The sequence below is a fragment of the Mustelus asterias genome, chromosome 17, assembly GCF_964213995.1.
Source record: "Mustelus asterias chromosome 17, sMusAst1.hap1.1, whole genome shotgun sequence".
NCBI classification, from domain to species: domain Eukaryota; kingdom Metazoa; phylum Chordata; class Chondrichthyes; order Carcharhiniformes; family Triakidae; genus Mustelus; species Mustelus asterias.
Genome location: NC_135817.1, coordinates 53586192 through 53610663, shown reverse-complemented (window position 1 = coordinate 53610663; position 24472 = coordinate 53586192). Strand labels below are relative to the sequence as shown.

Below are 24472 nucleotides of genomic sequence, written 5' to 3'. Positions count from 1 at the left end.
CAATTTGTTACTCTTTCCTGGATCCCAGAAGCTTTTACTTTTTAAATAGCCTGCAACGTGGGATCTTGCCAAAACCTTGCTAAAATCTATGCAGGCCATATCTGCCATGCTACCCTTAGCAACTCTACTTGTCATCTCCTCAAATAATTCAATCAAGTTAGTCAGACATGACTGACTCATAACAAACCCATGCTAACTTTCCTTGATTAATCTATACCTTTCTAAATTAACGTATATATTATTCCTTAGAATTGATGTCAATCATTCCTCCACAACCAAAGTTAAGCTAACTGGCCTACAATTACCTAGACCTCTTTTGAAACAATGGTACAATATTAACAATTCTCCAGTTTTCTGGCACTACTCCAGTAGTCATGATGTGGAGATGCCGGCGTTGGACTGGGGTAAGCACAGTAAGAAGTCTCACAACACCAGGTTAAAGTCCAACAGGTTTATTTGGTAGCAAATACCATAAGCTTTCGGAGCAATGCTCCTTCGTCAGATGGAGTGGTCTCCATCTGACGAAGGAGCATTGCTCCGAAAGTTTATGGTATTTGCTACCAAATAAACCTGTTGGACTTTAACCTGGTGTTGTGAGACTTCTTACTACTCCAGTAGCCAGGGAGGACTGAACAGGACAGCCAGAATCTCCGCAATTTCCTCTGGCTTATTTAAACAACTCTGGATACATTTCATTCCAACCTGGCAATTAATCTACATTCAAAGACATTAAACCCTTTAATACTTCCTCTCTCGATGTTTATCCCATCCAATATCGCACAACGCATCCTCATCAACTACAGCACTATAGTGACTCCAACAGTGGACTTACACAAAGTTATAGAAAATAACATTGGTCAGATACTTCACACTGCCAAAATTGCCAGGTGACATCAGAAAAAAAACGAACAGATATCATCAGATCTGGTGATTACTTCAATAACACATCAATGAGTCAGAAAACAAAACAGCAGTTGGACTAAAGAAAACAAAATATGTTTTTAAAAAAAATTTTTGCTCAATTTGGCAATCAAAATATGGGTACGTCACTGCCAGCCATTAAATACATCCCCAGAAGGATGTGCTATTATGGTCGGTAATGCAATACTGAGATATATACTAATATCATAATATCGTACTAATACAACATAATCATTGTATTTCCTGCTGAACTAATTTTAATCAGCATTTTTATAGCTCATGTGCTCTGAACTGTTTTATTGCCAGAAATACAAAATGATTTCTCCACATAAATATTGTATAATCAGAGGATTAGGTCAAATTCTACTCCAACGGGCCAAAATGTAATTCATAAGTTCAAGAAACAAATTCTTAATTATTCCAGCAACAGGATTGCAAAAAAAACCCCACAAAAAACACTTCAGTAAAGCTCGAGCAATTTATCATTTAACCATCAATATTAACTTAAAGCATTTTTGACAATAAATAAGCATTTAGTCAAAGTCAAAGTTTTACAGCATTGAACGAGGGCCTTTGGCCCATTCTGCCTGTGCCAGCCATCAAGCACCGAGTTATTCTCATCCCATTTTCCAGCACTTGGTCCATCACCTTGCATGCTTATGGCATGTCGGTGCTTGCTAAATGCTTCTTAAATGTTAGGGGTTAACACCTCTACAATGCTTTCAGGCCATGAGTTCCAGATACCCACCACCCTTTGGGTGAAAAGGTTTTTCCTCAAATGCCCAGGAAGTTTCCTCCTTTTAACTCAAATCTATGCCTTCTGCTTACTGACCCCTCTACTAAGGGGAAATGTTTCTTCCCATCTACCCTTATCGATGTGCCTCATAATTTTATACCCTCAGTCTTCCCTGCTTTAAGGAAAACAACCCCTGGCTAACCAGCCTCTCTTCATCGCTGACATGCTCTAGCCCAGGCAATATCTTAGTGAATCGCCTCTGTACCCTTTCTAATGCAATCACTTATTTCCCCGTGTAGTGACTTGTTACCTCGAGTACTGCGCAACAGTACTCTACCTAACAACTGCACAGACTTTTCTTCAACAACGTTCTCCTTCCTCTCTGCAATTTATTGTTTATAATTTAAAAATATCACTCCCACACTGGAATAGAGTTTCTCAGGCGATGGACCCATGGACCTTTCTGGTTCATGTCCATTTAACCAGAAGAATTGGCTTTAATCACAAAATCTAATGCTGACTTGCAAAGATCTTTTGGTGGTCGTGAATTTACAAGTAACATAAGCAGCAGTGTATTCACCTAAATTATTGATATAATGACTTCAGTTTTACAACTTAAACCGTAATAGGTTATCCAGAATTAGCACTGTTCCATTCAAGCAAATTACGAATTTATCGACTCATAGATTATTCATTTCATGATTTTTAAGATGTCAGTTCATATGGTACTGCAATATTGGCTGAAGTACATTTTCTCCACACTAGTGAGATGGAAGATAGAAGTCTGAGACTCAATACATTATATCCAAATATTATAACAGTTATGTACTGGGCTCAGCTTTCAGGAACCCAGAAACAGGAGCAAGTGATTCAGCCTCTTAAGCTTGTTCAGTTAGACCATGACTGACCTATATTTTAAACTCTCTCTGCCTTTGTTCTGTAATCCTTTATGCCCTTACCTAACAAAAAACTATCAATCTCAGTTTTGAAATTTTCAGTTGACCTAGAGGTTCAACAGTTTTTGAGGGGAGTTATTTTTGGTCTCTAACAGACTGGCTAACACAAATGGAGAATTTGATAAAGAACCTAAGTGGAAGCACGGAAATTATAGTTCAATCTCATCTTGCATATTAGTAGAATCAAATCACAGATAGAAACATAGCAGTTAGGAGCAGGAGGCGGCCATTTGGCCCTTCGACCCTGCTCCGCCATTCATTATGATCATGGCTGATCATTCAATTCAATAGCCTAATCCTGCTTTTTCCCCATAACCTTTGATCCCATTCGCCCAAGTGCTATATCCAGCCACCACATGTTTTGGCATCAACTACTTCCTATGATTGTGAATTCCACAGGCTCACCACTCTATGGGTGAAGAAATGTCTCCTCACCTCTGTCCTAAATGGTCAACCCTGAATCTTCAGACTGTGACCCCTGGTTCTGGACTCCCCCACCATCAGGAATATCCTCCCTGCATCTACCCTGTCTAGTCCTATTAGAATTTTATAAGTCTCTATGAGATTCCCCCCTCATTTGTCTTAACTCCAGCAAAAGCAATCCTAACCTAGTCAATCTCTTCTCATATATCAGTCCCGCCATCCCTAGAATCAGCCTGGCAAATCTTCGCTGCACGCCCTCGAGAGCAAGAACGTCCTTCCTCAGAAAAGGAGACCAAAACTGCACACATTCTAGATGTGGCCTCACCAAGGTCCTATATAATTGCAACACATCCCTGCTCCTGTACTCAAAACCTCGCGCAATGAAGACCAACATGCCAGTTGCCTTCTTTATCACCTGCTGCACCTGCATGCGTACCTTCAGTGACTGGTACACAAGGACACCCAAGTCCCACTGCACACTCCCCTCTCCCAATTTACAGCCATTCAGGTAATCATCTGCCTTCTTGTTTTTGCCTCCAAAGTGAATAACCTCACATTTATCCAAATTATACTGCATCTGCCATTGATTTGTCCACTCACCCAGATCATTAGAACATAGAACAGTACAGCACAGTACAGGCCCTTCGGCCCTCGATGTTGTGCCAATCCATTCTGATGGATCTCTGTATCCTCGTCACATTTCACCCTCCCACCCAACTTGGTATCATCTGCAAACTTCGAGACGTTACATTTTGTTCCCTCACCCAAATTATTCATATATATTGTGAATAGCTGGGGTCCCAGTACCAATCCCTGTGGCACCCCACTAGTTGCTGCCTGCCAATTTGAAAAGCAACCATTAATTCCTACTCTTTGTTTCCTCTCTGCCAACCAGTGTTCTATCCATCTCAATACACTTCTCCCAATCTCATGGGCTTTAATCTTGCATGATAATCTCTTGTGCGGGACTTTGTCAAACGCTTTCTGAAAGTCCAAATATACTGCATCGACTGGCTCCCCCTTGTCAACTTTACTAAGTTACATCTTCAAAGAATTCCAACAGATGTGTCAAGCAAGATTTCCCCTTCACTAATCCATGCTGACTCTGTCTGATCCTGCCCTGCTTTCTAAATGCTCTGCTATAAAGTCCTTGACAATGGATTTGAGAATTTTCCCCAATTTTCCCCGATGTTAAGCTTACTGGTCTATAATTCTGTTTTCTCTCTACCTCCCTTTTTGAATATTGGAGTGACATTAGCTATCCTCCAATCTGCAGGGACAGTTCCAGAGTCTATAGAATCCTGGAAGATCACCACCAATGCATCCACTATTTCTAGATCCACTTCCTTAAGTTCTCTGGGATGTAGATTATCAGGCCCTGGGGATTTATCCGCCTTCAATTTTCCCAGCACCATTTCTCCACTAATATTGATCTCCCTCAGTTCTTCCCTCTCACTAAATCTTGCATTCTCTAACATTTCTGACATCTGAGTGGTGTCCTCTTTTGTGAAGATAGAACGAAGTATGTATTCAGTTGCTCAGCTATTTCTTTGTCCCCTATTATACTTTCCCCCGTTTCTGTCTGTAGGAGACCCACATTTGTCTTCATCAACCTTTCTCTTCACGTATCTATAGAAACTCTTAGTGTCAGTCTTTATGTTCCCTGCAAGCTTACTTTCGTACTGTATTTTCCCCTTCTTAATCAATCCCTGGTCCTTTGCTGAATTCTAAATTGCTCCAAACCCTCAGACCTATTATTTTTCTTGGCCAATCTGTATGCTTCTTCCTTAGATCGGATGCTGTCTCTAATTTCCTTTGTAAACCACATTGGCCCATTTTGCTTTTTTGCCAGACAGGAATAAACTGTTGCTGCAGTTCCCCCCATGTATTCCTTGAATGTTTGTCATTGCTATCCACTGTTATCATTAAGTAACTCTCCCCAATCTATCAAGGCCAACTCACGCCTCATATCCTCAGTTTCCTTTATTAAGATTCAGCACCCTAGTCTCCGAATCACCCTCCATCTTGATAAAGAATTCTACCATGTTATGGTCGCTCATCCCCAAGGAGTCTCATACAGCTAGATTGGCAATGATTCCCTTCTCATTACACAGCACCCAGTCTAAGATGGCCTGCTCTCTAGTTGGTTCCTCCACATATTGGTCAAAAAAACCATCCCGTATACACTCCAGGAATTCATCCTCTACAGCATTGTGGCTAATTTGATTTGCCAATCTATGTGCAGATTAAAATCACCCATGATCACCGATATTCCCTTATCACATGCATCTCTAATTTCATGTTTAATGCCATTTCCAACATCATTGCAGTTTGGGGGTCTACATATGAAATCCACCAATGTTTTTGCCCCTTGGTATTTCCCAACTCTACCCATACAGATTCCACATTGTCAGAGCTAATATCCTTTCTCACCACTGTATTTCCTCTTTAACCAGCAGTGCCATTCCACCACCTTTTCCTTTATGCTTGTCCTTCTTAAATATTGAATACCCTGGGATATTCAATTCCCACCCCTGATCATCCTACAGCCATGTCTCCATAATCTTAATTCTATCGTACCCGTTTATATCTATCTAGACTATTAGTTCATCCACTTTATTGCAAATATTCCGTGCATTAAGGCACAGAGCCTTTAAGCTTGTCTTTTTAACACCGTTTGTCTTGCTCCCAATATTTTTCTCTTAGCCCTGTTTGAACTTTGCTCTTGGTTTCTCTGCCTATCATTTTTCTTATCCCCTTTTCTACCTTTTATTTTGTCCTTGTTCCCTCCTTCTCTGACTCCTTACATTGGTTTCCATCCCCCGGCATATCAGTTCAGTATGGGAACCAATGGTCCTGATTTTGCAGTAGAAATAAAGAAGTTAATCTTCATTAAAACTGATCATGCATGCATAGCTAAATAAGAAAATCAGGAAATTGCTGTTGAATTGCCCTGCTCCACCAATATCTTGGTGAAATGCTCAACAGTGAAATTCATGCAATGGTATAAAGGTTTTTAATGGCATGACAAGTAATAATTAGTAACAAACACCCAATAATTAATTTTATGAATGTGGAATCTCGCTCCTTCGGATTTTAATTGTTGAGATTTTTCATGGATTTTGTTTTTACATTTTTGCTTTTTATCTCACTCTCTCAATCTCATCCCTGTTTTCCGCTCTACTTTGTTTTCTGTATTTGATTTAGCCTCAAGTTATGTACATCAACTTACACATCCTGATGCCGACTCTGTGTCTCTGTAACGAAACTTCAACCAAATTGCTTAAGGCAACACACTTACTTGCCGTGTTCACATAGACCCTAGATGCTCTGTAATCCACTATTCTGGATTTCTAATTACCTCAATTTCCAGTGCAAAAGTCCATAGAAGAATAAGAGTAATAAACTTCGCACTGTTCTTTCATTACTAAATGTGCAATCATGACACTGAGAAATGTCAGCACGCCACTAAAATTAAAACTGTCTTTTACTTTGTCCAACTACCACGTCACAGGGGACTAATGGCAAACAGTGATTACAAGTGACCTATAAATTATTTCAACTACTTCCCAAAGAAAGAAAACAGATTGGGAAATATTCTACTTTATATAAAATTATCTGATATTTTGTTATAAATATGCTCAACAATCAACAGATACTTTGCTGCTATGATGAACACGTTGCAACATTGAGAACCAGGCAGAACGTGTGCAAGGGCAATGGTATGATTAACAATGTCCATGAACATATTTTCGGGTACCCTTTACAATGCAAAACAAATTGCCTGTTCTAATGTTCCAACACTATACAATGCTGCATATCAAATGAGTTACATGTTTTCCATTGATAGGATACAAGCTTATGCTTTTATTGGAAACATTTAGATTTCATCAAGCAAATGTGTACAGTCCAAAACTGAATCAGACATTATTTAACAATGGAACATAAATCATTTAACGTGTGAGGAATGAGTTTAATACTCACAGTCACTGCAATTGTTTTTACATAGTCATATGCTGATCTCTTTCTTCTCTTTGGTCTCAGTTCGTGCTTCAATGATTTGCAGAAATCAGGGTTGTAAAGCCTCAGCTTAGGAAAAAAAGGAAATTCCCTCCCTTCATATCTTCACAACTTTAGGAGTGTCATTTCCATCCACCACACAGTTGAAGATATTCAGTTAAAAAGTGCTGTAATTCTAAACAGTGGTATTGATTTTCACAGTCCCAATGGACATGCAGACAACTGAAGAAATTAGACTTTGAACTAGGTAGACGCATGTTATTTTCACTCCTTGAGTTATAAAGATGGACTTTTCAAACTATAATTCTGAATGAAGCTACTGTTAAATTCTAACTGTTCTTTTTTTAAAGATAGCCCATCTACATTTCAGTTTTCTAAAACAAAAACAGAAAATGTTGGAAAATCTCAGCAAGTCTGACAGCATCTGTGGAGAGTGAATAGGGCCAACGTTTCGAGTCTGGATGATTCTTGTCAAGACTAATTATTTTCTACTTGGAAAAACAACAAAAAGACCAGGACACAAACATTTAATTTTGCACCATTAAAGCAGAAACTGTTTCAGTAATACAATGAGCATTAGGAACTGTATACTGACTAGACTCTGCTCCAATTTATAACATGGTCATTTATGCTTTTGCAAAATTTGTTCACCCAAGGAGATAGGGACTGTTGTCCCACTGATGCTCCAATCGGCACACCTTCAAAAATGCCTTTAATTATCTGGCAGAGCTAGACTCCATTTCAAATACTGGCTGCAGAATTCTAATTCACCATGCACTTCAGCAAGGGCTATTACACAGCCTTCCCGACAACAGGAAAGACTTGCTTTACTTGGCAAATAGACAACTGACAATATTCAGAACTGAAGGTGAGAACACATCTCCATTATTGACATCAGAACTACAACTTTACTTTAAAGAAAAAGTCAATTTTCAATAAGAATTTTAATATTAGAGAATTAAATATTTTCCTTCAAGGCCGGAGAGAAGAAATCTTAATCCCATCGTGGAGTGGACCTGAACCCAAATTGACAGGGTAATAATCACCAGTTTTTTCCCCAAATTTAGAGTCCCTCAAATATATGCCCAATTTTGATCTTATGACCATTCATACGATTGAATACGCTCAAATTTCTTGAGAAAAAAATGAAAGCTACTTAATAAAGATGTTAATATTTAAGCTACACTGGAACATTATTAGAATACTGGAATTTTGGATGTTCAGCAGGGAATTTGCCCAAGGTATAATCTACACAATTCACTTGTGGGTCTATTACTTACGAATGCTTCAGTATTTCGCATTTATGGGATAAAGTCCATACTTCAACTTTTAAGTATCCTGCTTATTCCATGTGTTTGTTGATCCAGAATTTTGCACAGTGTTCTAGTGTTAAAGAAAACAAACAGATCTAATGTTCCTAAAAAAAATAAAAACAGATAAGTATAACTAAAGAGCTTGGCAGCAAATATATAAAATCACTGCAGAGAAATCCTTTCAAGAATAATATTGGCTACGGGATCTTGCGTTTACAAATCCCAAGAACTGTGGATTAGGTAGCTCTATTAAAACTTCAGACTCCACAAAAAGTAGCCTTTGGTCATTTTTGCTATTGTTTAAGAAATATGCAACGTAACAGACTTGCTCTGACCAACAAATCAAGACTTTGAACACAAACACACTGGAAGCTGGGAATGGGAGTTCCCACAGTGGATGCCAAATCACTCAAAAAAAACCTGTAAACTAATGACGAAAGACTGACATCTTTTGCCTTTAATCCATGTCACAAAAGATAGTTCAAGTGTTGTTTTGTCACTTTTGAGTTGTACAGATGGACTTAAATTACAATTCTAACGTAATTGTTAAATTCTAACTTTATTTTTTTTTAAATCCACTTACATTTCAGTGAACGTAATAATTTTCTTCTTGTTCTCGCAAAAAAAACACATTGCAATGACAAAGCTTGAAGTCCACATGCTGACATAATGCCAGTCTAAAATAATCTCGTGAGCACCATTTATTTGCTGTCAGTTGCATGAAACATACTTAAAGCACAGCTCAAAAAGTGTTTAAAAGGAAGTCTTTTTGAGCAGGAAGAATACAGAAAAATATTAATTTAAGACTTCAGCAATTTCTAAATAAAAAAAGGCAGAGCACTGAAGATGACAACAACAAAAGGGACACAAAGTAAAAGGAAAGGCATTTTCTGTAATGGGTAGTGGAAAGCCAAGAGAATTTAGTGAGGGATGAGGAAACCTTTGAGCACAGGTAAAATCAAATAGAGAAGGAATAGAGACTTCACTTACTGAAGCTGAAATACAATTCTTATGTTCTAACGACAAATCCAGCACAAAGCTACCTTTTACTTTGGAAAGATGTCAATATAATTTAGCCTTTGAGGGCTGATCGTTTTAAGAACATATGAATTTAGGAAGAAAAAGGCCAGTCAGCTTGCTCTATTATTACACTTTTCCATGAATCAATCGGACTCCTTTATTTTAAACTCAAAACTCATACCCAATTTCAGGGTGAAGAATTAATATGATCTCCTACTGTACATTCTTACTATTTATTGCATTTTTAAAAGATCCCAGTCCTTAATGTAAAATTTTTGATATTCTAATACAAGTATTGTAAAAGCAGTTGAAGTGTTTAGAAGTTCATGCTTCATATTCATATTACAGAATTTATAATTGACATATTAACAGAAATCAGAAGTCGCAACAAATTTTGAATGTACTCATTGTCGACTGTTTCTTGATTGAGAACTGTATCTACTCAGGGTTGCAAGTTTCAACCATGGATCTCCATGTAAATGAACATTCTGATTTTCATCACAGATCAATGGGCACATAGGGCAGAATTTCTCAGAATAGTAGAATCCAAAGTTCAGGATTTGCTTTCTTTTCCTTCTTTCTCTACCACCAGTCTGCTTCATCATTAAGATGCTGTGATTCAAAGCTTGACGCAACTTAATGGACAAGATGCCACCATTCTGAACAATTAATAGCAAACTCCTCCCAGACATTAACATCAATGCTACAGAGTGTCTTTGAAATATTTTCTTTGTCCTCCTCCACAAAACGCTGGCCATTTGAGAGTTGCTGGTGGAGGGGAGGGAGGGTAGAATTTGTTGGTCGTCCCATTGAATCTGGAAGATGCAGCAGAAGCATTGCTGATGGAAATTCTCAAATGCTCATGTGTGTTGTTGACACAGTCCAGGTCTCACTGCAGGACATGAATGCAGTACACTCGGACTTCCCCTAATCTGTGGGGGTCTTTGTTGTCAAACACTCACTGACAAAGTTTGCAGAGAGCCGAGCTGCCGCAGCTGATTCAGCATTGGATCTCCTCAACAACAGTGGCCTTTTGTGAGAGATGGCCCCTGAGGTATGGGAAGTGTTCCAACATTTTCCAGAATCCCTCCTTCAACATTTATGAAAAGTGGAATATTTGGCTAACCAGATTTGGGTTGACATGATATTTTGACAATATTCAAGGGCAAGCCAAGTTTCTTGCATGCTGAATGAAAGAGATCATGAGCAAATCTGATGCAGGGCAATGACAAACATTACAATTATTCACAAACTATATATCATGTATATCTATGGTGGTTAGTCCACTTTTAGCACCGAGGCAACTTGAGGTTAAAGAGTTTTGTATCCAGATGGTATTTAATACAGACATTAGAAGGCAGTTGATCTTTGAGGTGAATAGCCACTGTCAGGTAGATTGCAAATAGTAGAGAGGTTACCAAACAGCCTTCCTTGACCCCGATCCATTCTCTGAAGGCATCTATTTGAGATCTCACATTTAGGATAGTTGCAGTCATATCACCATGACGCAATTGTAGGATTGTGATGAAAGAAAGCAAACCTTTTTTTTAGGAAGTGGAGGAAACTGGAACACCCAGAGGAAACCCACGCAGACATGGGGAGAACATGCAAACTCCACAAGGACAGTAGCCCATGGTCGTAATCGAACCCAGATCCTTGGCGCTGTGAGGCAGCAATGCTAACCATTGTGTCACCGTGCCGCCATTTACAATTTATATCAATAACTTAGAGGCGACCAAGTGTTTGATATCCAAATCTGCTGAGGATACAAAGCTAGATCGGAAAGTAAACTGCGAGGAGGATGTATAGATGCTGCAAAGGAACACAGACCTGCTAAATGATTGGTCAAAAAGATGGTAAATGGGGGATAATGCGAGGAAGTGTGAAATTGCTCACTTTGGTAGGAAGAATGGAAAGTAATTTTTTTTCTCAAAAAGAAAGTGTTGATATTCAAAGGAAAGTTTTCTTCTCCACATTCAAGGGACGCGAACATCGCTGACAAGTCCAATATTTATTGCCCATCCCTAATTGTCCTTAAGATGGTGGTGGCGAGTTATCTTTTTAAACCATCCTCTTATGAATGACTTTGATTGCTGCCATGGAACACCTGTCGTGAAAGAAGTGAATGATTAAGGTGATGGATGGGCTCCCGAACAATTAGTCCACTTCTTTCTGGATGGTGCTGAGTTTCTCATGTGTTGTTAGAGCCACACTTATCCAGGCAAATGCAGACTATTCCATCATACCCAACTTGTTCCTTGCAGATGGTGGATAGCCTTTGTTGAGAGTTTCCAACCTCTGGCTTACTGTCAAAACTTCAATATTTCTGGCTGGTCCAGTTAAGTTTCTTGTCAATGCTGGCAGATTCGCCAATGGTAATGTCAAAGGAAAATAGCTATATTCTCTCTGGTTAGAGGTGATCATTTCCTAACACATAGGTGGTATGAATGCTGTTTACTATTTGTCACTCCAAGTCTGAATGCTGCCACGATCTTGCGGCATGAAGATACAGAACAGTATCCAAGAAGCTGCAAATGATACTGACAATTGGGCAGGCTTCACCAAACATCACTTGACCTTGTGTCTGAGGGGAGGTCATTGATGCAGCTGTTGAAGATTGTTGGACCTAGGACACTGCCGTGAGGAACTCCTGCAGATAAGTCCTGGGCTAAAATGATTGGCCTCCAACAGTAACAACCAATAGTTATCATGCAGGCATAGCAAACAATTAGAAAGGCAAATTGTATGTTAGCCTATATTGCAAGAGTAAGATGGGCTTGCTGCAATTATACAAAGCTTAGGTGAGACAACACTTAGCTGAATGGTGTAAGTTTTTGTCTTCTTGTCTATACCTTCTTTAGAGGAGGTGCAAAGTATGTTCACTGGGATGATAAAACTGTTCTAAGAGGAGAGAGAGAGTAAAATGGGCCCATTATCTGCAAGCTTTAGGAGAATGAAGTGATCTTAATGAAACATATCAAACCCCCTAAAAATTTGACAAGGTAGATACTGAGAAGCTGTTTAAGTTGAGAAATTCCTTCATTCAGAGGATTGAGACACTTTGGGAATTCGGTACTCCAGAAAAGCTAGAGCTCTTCCGTCTTTGAGTAGTTCAAAAATTAAATCAAAAGATTTTTGGCCTCAAGGGACATAGCAATTGGGCAGGAAAGGGCAGTGGATGTAAACAGTCAGTCATTATCTTATTGAATGGCAAAGGAGGCTCAAGGAGCATAATGCCTACTCCTATTTCAGTGTTCTTAAACTAAAATGATTCTGGAACTTTGTAGTGTGCAACAATTTGTATTTCTAAAGCATTGTTTAACATAAAGAAAACCCCAAAGTGCATCACAGGTGCACCATAAAGCAAATTTGACACCGAGCCATGTGAGACGATATTAAAACATATGGCCAAGGCTTGGTCAAAGAGGTAGAGTTAAGAACATAAGAAATAGGAGGAGTAGGCCATCTAGCCCCTTGAGCCTGCCCCGCCATTCAATAAGATCATGGCTGATCGGATGGTGGTTTAGTTCCACTTACCCGCCCACTCCCCATAACACTTAATTCCCTTATTGATCAGAAATCTATCTACCTGTGACTTAAACATATTTAACGAGGTAGCCTCCACTGCTTCAATGGGCAGAGAATTCCAGAGATTCACTACCCTCTGAGAGAAGAAGTTCCTCCTCAACTCTGTTCTAAACTGACTCCCCTTATTTTGAGGCTGTGTCCTCCAGTTCTCGTTTCCTTTCTAAGTGGAAAGAATCTCTCGGCCTCTACCCTGTCTAGCCCCTTCATTATCTTATATGTCGCTATAAGATCTCCCCTCAGCCTTCTAAACTCCAACGAGTACAGGCCCAATCTACTCAATCTCTCCTTATAAGCTAACCCCCTCATCTCCGGTATCAACCTGGTGAACCTTCTCTGTACTCCCTCCAAGGCCAATATATCCTTCCGCAAATAAGGGGACCAAAATTGCACACAGTACTCCAGTTGCAGCCTCACCAGTACCTTGTACAATTGTAGCAAGACCTCCCTGCTTTTATACTCCATCCCCTTCGCGATAAAGGCCAACATTCCATTTGCCTTCTTGATCACCTGCTGCAACTGCAAACTGAGTTTTTGCGATTCATGCACAAGGACCCCCAGGTCCCTCTGCACAGTAGCATGTTGTAATTTTTCACCATTTAAATAATAGTCCATTTTACTATTATTCCTTCCAAAGTGGATAACCTCACACTTGTCAGGCCTGTCTTACCGGATAAAGGAAAGGTAGAGGGGTAAAGGGGTTTAGGGAGGCAATTCCAGAGCACAGGTCCAGGCCGAATCAATAACTGAGCAATCAGAATTGCAGATACTGTGAGAGTGCGAGAGAGAATTTTATAATAAAGGTATTACTTGACCAGGAGCTGATGAAGGTCAGCAAACAGAGTGCTGACAGGCAAACCGTATTAGATAAAATTAATAACAAGGGCAGCAGAGATTTAGATTACCTCAACTTTACGGTGAGTAGAATGTGCAAGGTCAGCCAGAAGAGCATTGGAAGAGTCAGGTCCAGAGGTAACAAAGCGTAGTTGACAGATTGAACAGGTGACCTGAGACAGAAGCAGGATTAGACACTCCAAAGAAGATGGAAATTGACAGTCTTAGGCATGGATGTAAAGTTGGTTATTAATTTTGGGAGTAAAATTTGATACCAACTTTAAGTGTAGCGTTTTTCAGCCTCAGCATCATGACTAACTAAGCTGGCCGAGTCCTAAAGGACATAGCTGCTACACTGGGTTTGCAGCAAGCAGTGAGGGAACCAACATGAAGGGAAAAACATACTTGACCTCTTCCTCACCAACCTGCCGGCTGCAAATGCATCTGTCCATCACAGTATCAGTACAAGTGACCACCGCACAATCCTTGTGAAGACGAAGTCCATTTTCATCTTGAGGATACACTCCATCGTGTTGTGTGGCACGAACATTGTGCTAAGTGGAACAGATTTCAGACTAGATCTAGCAACTCAGGACTGGGCAACCATGAAGCACTATTGGCCATCAGCAGCAGCAGAATTTTACTCAACCAGAATATGTAACCTCATGGTCCAACATATCCCTCACTCGACCATTGCCACCAAGCTAGGGGATTAATCCTGGCTCAATGAAGAGTTCAGAAGATCATACCAGGCGCATCACCAGGCACACCTAAAAATGAGTTATGAACCTGGTGAAGCTACAACACAGAATTACTTGCATGCCAAACAGCACATATAGCAAGTAATAGAGATAAACGATTTCACAACCAACAGATCAGATCTAAGCTCTGCAGTCCTGCCACATCCAACTACGAATGCTGGTGGACAATTAAAAAACTCGTGAGAGAAGGCAACTCCACAAATATCTGCATTCTCAATGATGGGGGAGCCCAGCATATCAGTGCAAAAGACAAGGCTGAAACATATGCTACGATTTTCAGCCAGAAGTGCCAAGTGAATGGTCCATCTTGCTCTCCTCCAGAGGCCCCCAGTCTCAAAGATGCCAGTCTTCAGCCAATTTGATTCACTCCACATTATATTAAGAAATGGCTGAAGTCACTGGATACGGCAAAGGCTATGAGCCCTGACAATATTCCAGCGAGTACTGAAGATTTGAGCTCCAAAACCTAGCACCTCACGCCAAGCTGTTCTAATATAGCTACAGCACTGGCATCCACCCAGAAATGTGGAAAATCGCCAGATATGTCATGCACACAAAAAGCAGGGCAAATCTAACCCAGCCAATTATTGCCCCACCAGTCTACTTTCCATCGGCTTTCGACAAGGTCTCACATAACAGACTACTATGTAAAGTTAAAGCACCTTGGATTGCAGGTAGTGTCTTGAGATGGATAGAAAGTGGGTTGGCAGATAGGAAGCAAAGAGTTGTCATAAATGGGTCTTTTTCTGATTGGCAGTCAGTGACTAATGGGGTTCTGCAGCAATCTGTGCTAAGCCCCCAACTGTACATATTAATGATTTGGAAGGAGGAACTGAACAGCCTTGAGAAAGGATATACTAGCACTGGAGGGGGTGCAGAGGAAATTCACTAGGTTGATTCCGGAGTTAAGAGGGTTGGCTTATGAGGAGAGACTGAGTAGACTGGGGCTATGCTCATTGGAATTCAGAAGAATGAGGGGAGATCTTATAGAAATATATAAGATTATGAAGGGAATAGATAAGATAGAAGCAGGGAAGTTGTTTCCACTGGCAGGTGAAACTAGAACTAGGGGGCATTGCCTCAAAATAAGGGGAAGCAGATTTAAGACTGAGTTGAGGAGGAACTTCTTCACACAAAGGGTTGTGAATTTGTGGAATTCTCTGCCCAGTGAAGCAGTTGAGGCTACCTCATTGGATGTTTTTAAGGCAAGGATAGATAAATTTTTGAACAGTAAAGGAATTAAGGGTTATGGTGAGTGGGCGGGTAAGTGGAGCTGAGTCCACGAAAAGATCAGCCATGATCTTATTGAATGGCGGAGCAGGCTCAAGAGGCCAGATGGCCTACTCCTGCTCCTAGTTCTTATGTATTATCTCCAAATTTGCAAATGATACAAAGTTGGGTGGGAGGGTGAGCTGTGAGGAAGATGCGGAGGTGCTTCAGTGTGATTTGGACAGACTGAGTGTGTGTGCCTGTGCATGTCAGATGCAGTATAATGTGGATAAATGTGCGGTTTTACACTTTGGTAGCAATAATAGGAAGACAGATTATTATTTGAATGGGCGTAAATTGAGAGAGGTGGATACTCAACGAGATCTTGGAGTCCTCGTGCATCAGTCGCTGAAAGTAAGCGTGCAGGTACAGCAGGCAGTAAAGAAGGCAAATGGTATGCTGGCCTTCATAGCGAGAGGATTTGAGTATAGGGATATTTTGTGGCAATTGTATTGGGCATTGGTGAGGCCACACCTGGAGTACTGTATGCAGTTTTGGTGTCCTTATCTGAGGAAAGATGTCCTTGCTATAGAGGGAGTACAGCGAAGATTTACCAGGCTGATTCTGAGATGGCAGGTCTGTCATATAAGGAGGCGCAAAATCGGTTAGGATTATATTCACTGAAGTTTAAGAGAGTGAGGGGGGATCTCATAGAAACTTATAAAATTGTAACATGGTTAAACTGGGTAGATTCAGAAAGAATGTTCCCAATGGTGGAATCCAGAACTAGGGGTCATTGTTTGAGGGTAAGAGCTAAAGCTTTTAGAACGGAGGTGAGGAGAAATTTCTTCACCCAGAGGGTGGTGAATGTGTGGAATTCACTACCACAGAATGTAGTTGAGGCCAAAACATTGGCTAAAGGGATCGAGGAGGGGGAATCAGGATATTGAATTCGATGATCAGCCATGATCAAAATGAATGGCAGAGCAGGCTTGAAGGGCCGAATGGCCTACTCCGGCTTCTAGTTTCTCCTGTCGATCATCAATAAAGTGATGGAAGGGGTCATCAGCAATGCTGTCAAGTGGCACTTGCTTAGCAATAACTTGCTTACTGACACTCAGTTACTCAGCTTCTGACCTCATTACAGCCTTTGTTCAAACATGAACCAAAGAGCTAAACTCCAGAGATGGGGTGAGTGTGACTGCCCTTGACATCAATGAGCCCTAGCAAAACTGGAGTAGTGTGTACCATCTACCAGATGCACTGCAAGAACTGACCAAGGCACCTTCCAAATCCAAGACCAGTACCATAGGGACAGCAGCTACAAAGGAGCACCACCTGGAAGTCCCCTCCAAGCCACTCAACATCCTGACTTGGAAATATGCTGCATTTTCTTCAATATTGCTGGGTCAGGATCCTGGAATTTCCTTCTCAATAACGCTCCATTTACACCTACACCACACAGACTGCAACAGTTCAAAAAGGCAGCTCACTGCCACCTTCTTGAGGGAAATTAAATGCTGTCCTATCCGCAACATCCGCATCCCTTGAATGAAATAAGACAGATTCCTTTTAGATAAAAGCACTGAATATATAAGTAGTATAAAAAATTGTATTGAATTCACACAAGACAATTACCAAACCAGACAGATAAAGGCATGCGTGCAAGTTCTTTGCCATCATTGAAATTTAGGAGCTATGGGAAGTATACAGTGAATTCACTAGAATCATACCAGGAATGAGAAATCATAATAGTTAGCCATGGCTTCAGAACTCTTATTTTACAGTCACAAAATTGTATTTTTGATGGACAATGCCAGAGTTGAGAAAGCTTCAGTGTAATATTGATAGTGTTAAATGGTCATAGTGCTATTTTTGAGATAACACATTGAACTGAGGCCTGTCTGCCTGTAGATAGGCATGAAAAATAAAATCCCATCAAAAATTTCAGAAGTGTGTCCTTCCAGTATCTTGGGTAAACATTCATCCTGCAATCAACACCATCAAAACGGATCAACTAGTTATCCATCTCATTGCTGTTTGCGCAACTCTGCTGTATGCAAATTGTCACTGTATTTTTCAGCAAAAACCAACAGTGATGAGACTTCAAGTGATGTATCATGAATCACAAACAACCTGAAGTAATGAAAGACACTATACAAATATGAAGCTATTTTTAAAGTTGTGAAACAATTTTTAAAATCCTAATTCTATCAACAAAACAGAAAGCATTAGACAATCAAATAAACGTTTTCCAGTTTATGAAGAGTATTGGCCAGGATTTTCCACCTCCATTTTCAGAGAATGGGAAGGGCAGCTGGCGCAAAGAATCCCACAGAAGTCCCAAAACAATTTTAACACCTGCAGAATTTGCCCGGTGTGTGTGTGGGGTAAGGTTGAGGGGGAGGGGAGGTAAAAGTGGAGGAACAGTTGTGTGGAGGACCTTTTGATTTTTATTCTTTTACATCACAATGTTCCAATTTTTTAAAAACTTAAATTGCTCATGGAGCATGCTCAATCAAATAAAAGGTGTTCTAGATTATGAAATGTATTGGCCAGGATTTTATGCCCCTTTTTACACAAGATGTAAATGGCAGCAGGGGTGGAGAATCCCACATTATGTCGTGGGACCCATTCCTTACATTTGTTTTGTCTATCATAGAATCATAGAAACCCTACAGTGCAGAAAGAGGCCATTAGGCCCATCGAGTCTGCACCGACCACAATCCCACCCAGGCCCTACCCCCATATCCCTACATATTTACCCGCTAATCCCTCTAACCTATGCATCTCAGGACACTAAGTGGCAATTTTAGCATGGCCAATCAACCTAACCCACACATCTTTGGACTGTGAGAGGAAACCGGAGCACCCGGAGGAAACCCACGCAGACACGAGGAGAATGTGCAAACTCCACACAGGCAGTGGCCCAAGCCAGGAATCGAACCCAGGTCCCTGGAGCTGTGAAGCAGCAGTGCTAACCACTGTGCTACCGTGCCGCCCATATCAGTGTAAAAGTACGGAGGGAAAACCCACCAACACTGCCAGGCTACCCTCTGCTTTTCCCACCTTTTCTCACTGTCAAAAAATGGCAAAATTCTACCCACTGAGAAGGCAAAACAATGAAAGATGGTTGCTGCTGCCTGGTGAATTAATAACAATGTGAATTGTTATTACAATCACATTCCACTCAATTCCCCGTGCAAAACACTGACTGGAAGGCCAGATGCCTTTCAGCAGAAACAGAACCAAAAAAAAAACACAGGAAGGATCTCACTGCCACTGTCTTAAAACTCATGGTGGATGACACTCTTTTCATGTGTAACACTGGTAGTTAGAACTAGTTATTTTCACACTCTACAGCTCAGACCATCCACGAAAAGAAAACAAGGGGAGGAAATCAAAGGCTATGCAAAATAATTTTTTTCACAACAAAAAACATTTGAAATCTTATAGAAAGATAATTTTGGAAATGGCTTTGAAAAAGTAGCAGTGTCAAATAAAAAATATAAACAGAAAAAAATGGGGAATTAAAATGTAAATTAAACAGTAAAATGATCAATTTCCTTGTGATCACTAAACTAAATGCAATCACAAAAAGGCTTTAAAAATTAATCCGCAAAATGTGGTACACAGCAGCCAATTATTTGATTTGTTATAAACTTTCAACTTTGGGAAAATGTTAATAGCATTTAAGATCAACAAGAGTGACAGTTTGTAAATTATTTTAAACCTTTGACTGTATTTATGTTCAAGAATGACACATCAAAACAATCTATGTTTTAAATTAGAGTGTGATGATTCCCACTTCACTGGCACTCACCAAGCCTGAAATACTATGGCAGAAAAACAAACTCTATAATATGTCTTTTCTCTAAGCATACATCAAGGTTCACAGCATCACTACCAAGCTCTCAACAGTTGATATGTTTTAATATTCCAGTAGAATTTCTGTCAGTTGTCTCATTCCCTCAGTAAATGTCAGCTATAAGTATTTTGCTAGTAATTAAGTCAAGTAAATCTCAATTTTACAGCAAACATATAAAACTGACCAGCTGAGAACTGAACAGAGGGGCAGGCATAGGCCATTCAGCCCACTGAGATTTCTTTGCCATTCAATACTATGGTTGAACATCCATCTCAGTGCCCTCGCCCCCCCGCCCCCCCCCCCCCACACACTATCCCTATGTCCTTTATGTCATAGGTATTTAGAAATCTGTCAATCTCTGCTTTAAACATTCTCAATGATAGAACTTCCACAGTCCTCTGGAGTAGAGAATTCTAAAGATTGGCAACTCTGAGTAAAATCATTTCTCCTCATCTTGATCCTCAGTGGCTTCCTCCTTATTTTGAAATTGTGTTTCCTAATTCTGGACTCCCCAGCCAAGAGAAACATCTTACCTGCGTCTACCCTGTCTATCCAGTTAAGTATTTTGTTGATTTCAATGAGATCATCTCTCATCCTTTGAATTTCTGTAGCGTACAGGCCCAATTTCTTCAATCACTCTTCATGAGACAGTCCTGTCATCCCAGGAACAAGTCTGGTGAACCTCTATCGCACTCCTTCTATGGCAATCATATTCTTCCTAAGGTGAGGGGTCCAAAACTGCGCACAGTACTCCAGATGCAGTCTAACCAAGGTTCTATAAAATTGAAGCAAGATTTCACTACGCCTGTACTCAAATCCTCTTACAATAAGGCTAACATACCATTAGCCTTCCTAACTGCTTGCTACATCGGCATAAACACAAGTAGGAATCAACTTCTAGTATCAATGGAATGGATAGATTTTGATAACTGAATCCCTCCCATTGCAAGTAACAAAAAAATTACAATTACATACAATTTAAAGCACAGAAAGAACCCTATACAAATGCTCCATATGGTGTTCAACCACTCATTTCATCTCACCGCACATCATCATTAAATCCTGTTTCTTTCTCCCTGGTGTACTGACATAGCTTCCCCCTTAAATGCATCAAATACGAACCCCTGGCTAATGTATCATCTTTCAACCTAATTTTGATACGTTTGTTTACATTACTGCAAGCACACTGGACCAAAGAACTTGAAAATGGTGATGAGAATCCCAAACTACTGCTGGGGGGGAAAAAAGGGGCAAAGATTACAGCGCTGCTGCTTTCCCTGAAACAATATTAGCATGCCTGTCTAATGTTGCTAACTGTGGTTGGAAAAGCACCGGCCATAAAGGTCACTCTGAACACTTCTTCCAAACGCTGGGTCAAGTCCTAAGCAATTTGGACAGCACCTAAAGGGTGCAGTGGGTCTTTGTGTATGTGCCGTTTGCTGTGATACTTGCACCAGGCCTACATTAGCTGGCTCAATGACAAGATGAACAATCGGAGCTGCCATTTACTTATAGCAATCCTTTCAACTTTTTTGCGACGGGGTAAAAGATCTGTAGTGTTGCCCACTCTAACCTTTTGCTTTTGGGGATCTCAGTGCGAAAGGAAGCATTTAGTCGGGCACCCGGGTTTGCATATTGAACGGATCTGTTTTGAAGTCCAATTTAAGTGGCGTGGAACTTGAGTTTGCTCTAGCCCTGGGACCCCCAGCCCAGCCCGGCCAGCCCCAGTACCTGTGTCGGTGCTGATGCTCCTCCCCACCTCCATGCACCATGACTCCGCCGCCTTGTGGCCCGGCGCTGCCGTCCCGTCCCGCCGGCCTGCCCTGCTCCACATGCGGGATGAGGACGTCCTGCAGCCCCAGGTCGAAGCGCCGGTGCTTGGAGGAGTCGGGCAGGAAGAAGATGGCCCCGAAGCACAGGGTGATGAAGGCGCTGAGGATGAGCAGCAGGATGAATTTCTCTGACAGCCTCAGGGTGGCTCTGTGATGCGGGTAGAAGGAGACGGGCGAGCTGGGGCTCAGAGCCGCCAAGCGACGGCTCGACACGGGCAGCAGCGCCGGGCTCGACATCTTCCTCCTCCTCCTCCTGCTGCTGCCCGGGACCCGCTGCCAGCCGTCCAACCGAGAACCCCGCCTCCGGGTAACGTGCTAATCGCGGGAGGGTTTAGATATCGCCCCGGTGGAACGGCGAGCCACCGACCCCCTCTCCTCCTCCGCCGCTCCACTTGGAGCCTTCAACCGTCGCCGCTCGCGAGGAGCTCAGGTACAGCCACACTGCGCGTGCGCCGCCCCAGTCTCCATAGGGGGAAGGGGGGGAACGGTCCAGCCCCGCTCCGCCCCCTTTCCCGGGAGGAGGGGGAGCGGAGTTGGCCTCTCTGCGCATGCCCAGCAACGTTCCCCCCCCTCCCCCCTCCATCTCCCGTCAAACAGTTCACGCTCTGCATTGATGCTCCCACTTCAACAACTTCACCAGCCCTCCCCTGACCATCATCAGTAAAGATGTGGAGATGCCGGCGTTGGACTGGGGCGAACACAGTAAGGAGTCTAACAAACACCAGGTTAAAGTCCAACAGGTTTATTTGGTAGCAAAAGCCACTAGCTTTCGGAGCGTGCCGCTCCTTCGACAGGTAAGCATACCTGACGAAGGAGCAGTGCTCCGAAAGCTAGTGGTTTTTGCTACCAAATAAACCTGTTGGACTTTAACCTGGTGTTGTGAGACTTCTTACCATCATCAGTAAACACAGCTTTTCATTTATTATTTATTAGTGTCACAAGTAGGCTTACATTACATTAACACTGCAATGAAGTTACTGTGAAAATCCCCAAGTTGCCACAATCCAGCACCTGTTTGGGTACACTGAGGGAGAGTTTAGCACGGCTAATCCACCTAACCTGCACGTCTTTGGACTGTGGAAGGAAACTGGAGCACCCTGCAGGAAACCCATGCAGACACGGGGAGAATATGTAAACTCCACACAGACAGTGACCCAAGCCGGGAATCGAACCCTGGTCCTTGACACCATTGGGCAACAGTGCGAACCACTGTGCCACCATGCCACCCCAGCACAACTCCATTTACATGAGTATGGTGCAGCAGAAGGATGCTGCCGTAAGTCAATCGAGGAAAAAACCATGCCAAATATATATATATTCAAACGGGAAATTAAAAGGCAAAGCGAAAATCCCCCCACGCAGAGATGTAGGAAAGGTGTTTACATAGAAAATAGAAGCAGGAGTAGGCCATTCAGCCTTTCAAACCTGCTCCGCCCCTCGTTTTGATTATGGCTGATCATCAAATTCAATATCCTAATCCCTCTTTCCCCCCATATCCCTTGATCTCTTTAGCCCCAAGAGCTATATCCAATTTCTCCTTGAAATCACACAACAGGAAATTTAAGTTGCTTTTGGATAAGCACATGAATATGCAAGGAACAGAGGGTTATGGACCAAGGGCAGGCAGAAGGGGTTAGTTTAAATTGACATCATGTTCGGCACAACATCATAGGCTGAAGGCCTAGACCCTGTGCTATGTGTGACAAAAAAGCAGCAAGTGGCGGCACCAATTTGGCAGGAGAGTCAGCACCATTTGTGAATCTCCACTGAGAGTCCTCACACGAGATGTGAATTCATCTGTCGCCTCCACGGATGCTGACTGATCTGCTGGCAGTTTCCGATAAACAAGAGAGTGCAGAGAAATAGGGAGATGCAGAGGAATCTATTCAGTTGATAACTCTTTTAAACTACTGCAGTGTGTTCCTGTGGTCTAATTCTATACTGCTAGGTTCTATCATGCGTGCCAGTCGGACCCATGTTAGTGGTATGGTGATTTATGGAAAAAATAAACCTGTTGTGGGCTGCATTACTGCCAGTGAGTTACCTTAGTCACAGATAAATTATTCCTATGAAATTCTTTTGCAGGGAAGCCAGCATTGAATTTGTTAAAGGTACATCATGTTTAATTAATTTGTTAGAAGTCTTTTGAAGAGGTAACTGAGAGAGTGATGAGGGCAATGCTGATGAGGGCAATGGTGTACATGGACTCCCAAAAGGCATCTGATAAACAGTTGCTCAACACAAGTGTGAGCAAAGTTAGAACTTATGGAATAAAAGGACAGTATGGATACAAAATTGGCTGAGTGACAGGAACAGAGAGCAGTGGTTAATCAATATTTTTTTCAGACTGGAGGAATGTTTGTAGTGAGGTTTCCCAGAAATCAGAATTAGGACGCTTGCTCTTCTTGATCTATATTAATGCCCTACACCTTGGTGCAGAGGGCACAATTTCAAAATGTATTGATGATACAAAACTTGGAAGCAGAGTGAGGAGGATAGTGTGGAAATTCAACAGGGCATAGACAAGTTGGTAGAATAGGCAGAAAAAAATAGTAGATAACATTTAATGCAGAGGACTGTGAAGTGATTCATTTTGGTAGGAAGAGTACAGCGATAATATAACATAAAGGGCGCAGTTCTAACGGGATGCAGGAACAGAGGGGCTGTTTGCATATGTGTATAAGTTATTGAAGGTGACAGGACAGGTTAAGAGTGCAGTTAATAAAGCATAGAGTATCCTTAGCTTTTTTATGAGGTGCATAGAGTACAAAAGCACAGACATTATGTTGAACTTGCACAGAACACTGGTTCAACCTCAACTGGAGTATCATGTCCAGTTCTGGGTATCACATTTTAGGGAAAATGTGTTGGCTTTAGAGAGAGTGTAGAAAAGATTTGTGAAAATAGTTCCAGGGATGGGAACTTCAGTTACCTAAATAAATTGGAGACTTTGGGGTGAATTTTCCCATTCTGCCCTCCATGGGAATCATAGCG

At 41.5% G+C, this 24472-nt stretch overlaps 1 protein-coding gene across 3 annotated transcripts in view; it reads right to left on the bottom strand.

Moving 5' to 3' along the window:
- man1a2 (mannosidase, alpha, class 1A, member 2) overlaps positions 1-21946 on the bottom strand; it is a 116305-nt gene extending 94359 nt beyond the window's left edge. The window contains exon 1 of one of the 3 annotated variants that reach the window (XM_078232675.1): positions 21378-21946. In XM_078232675.1, the coding sequence (XP_078088801.1) occupies positions 21378-21715 (338 nt within the window). In that variant the 5' untranslated portion in view covers positions 21716-21946. Of the gene's footprint in view, positions 1-20179; positions 20422-21377 lie in introns of those variants that run through there. The other 2 variants (XM_078232673.1, XM_078232676.1) reach the window with 2 other exon arrangements.
- Between the last annotated feature and the right edge of the window lie 2526 nt (positions 21947-24472).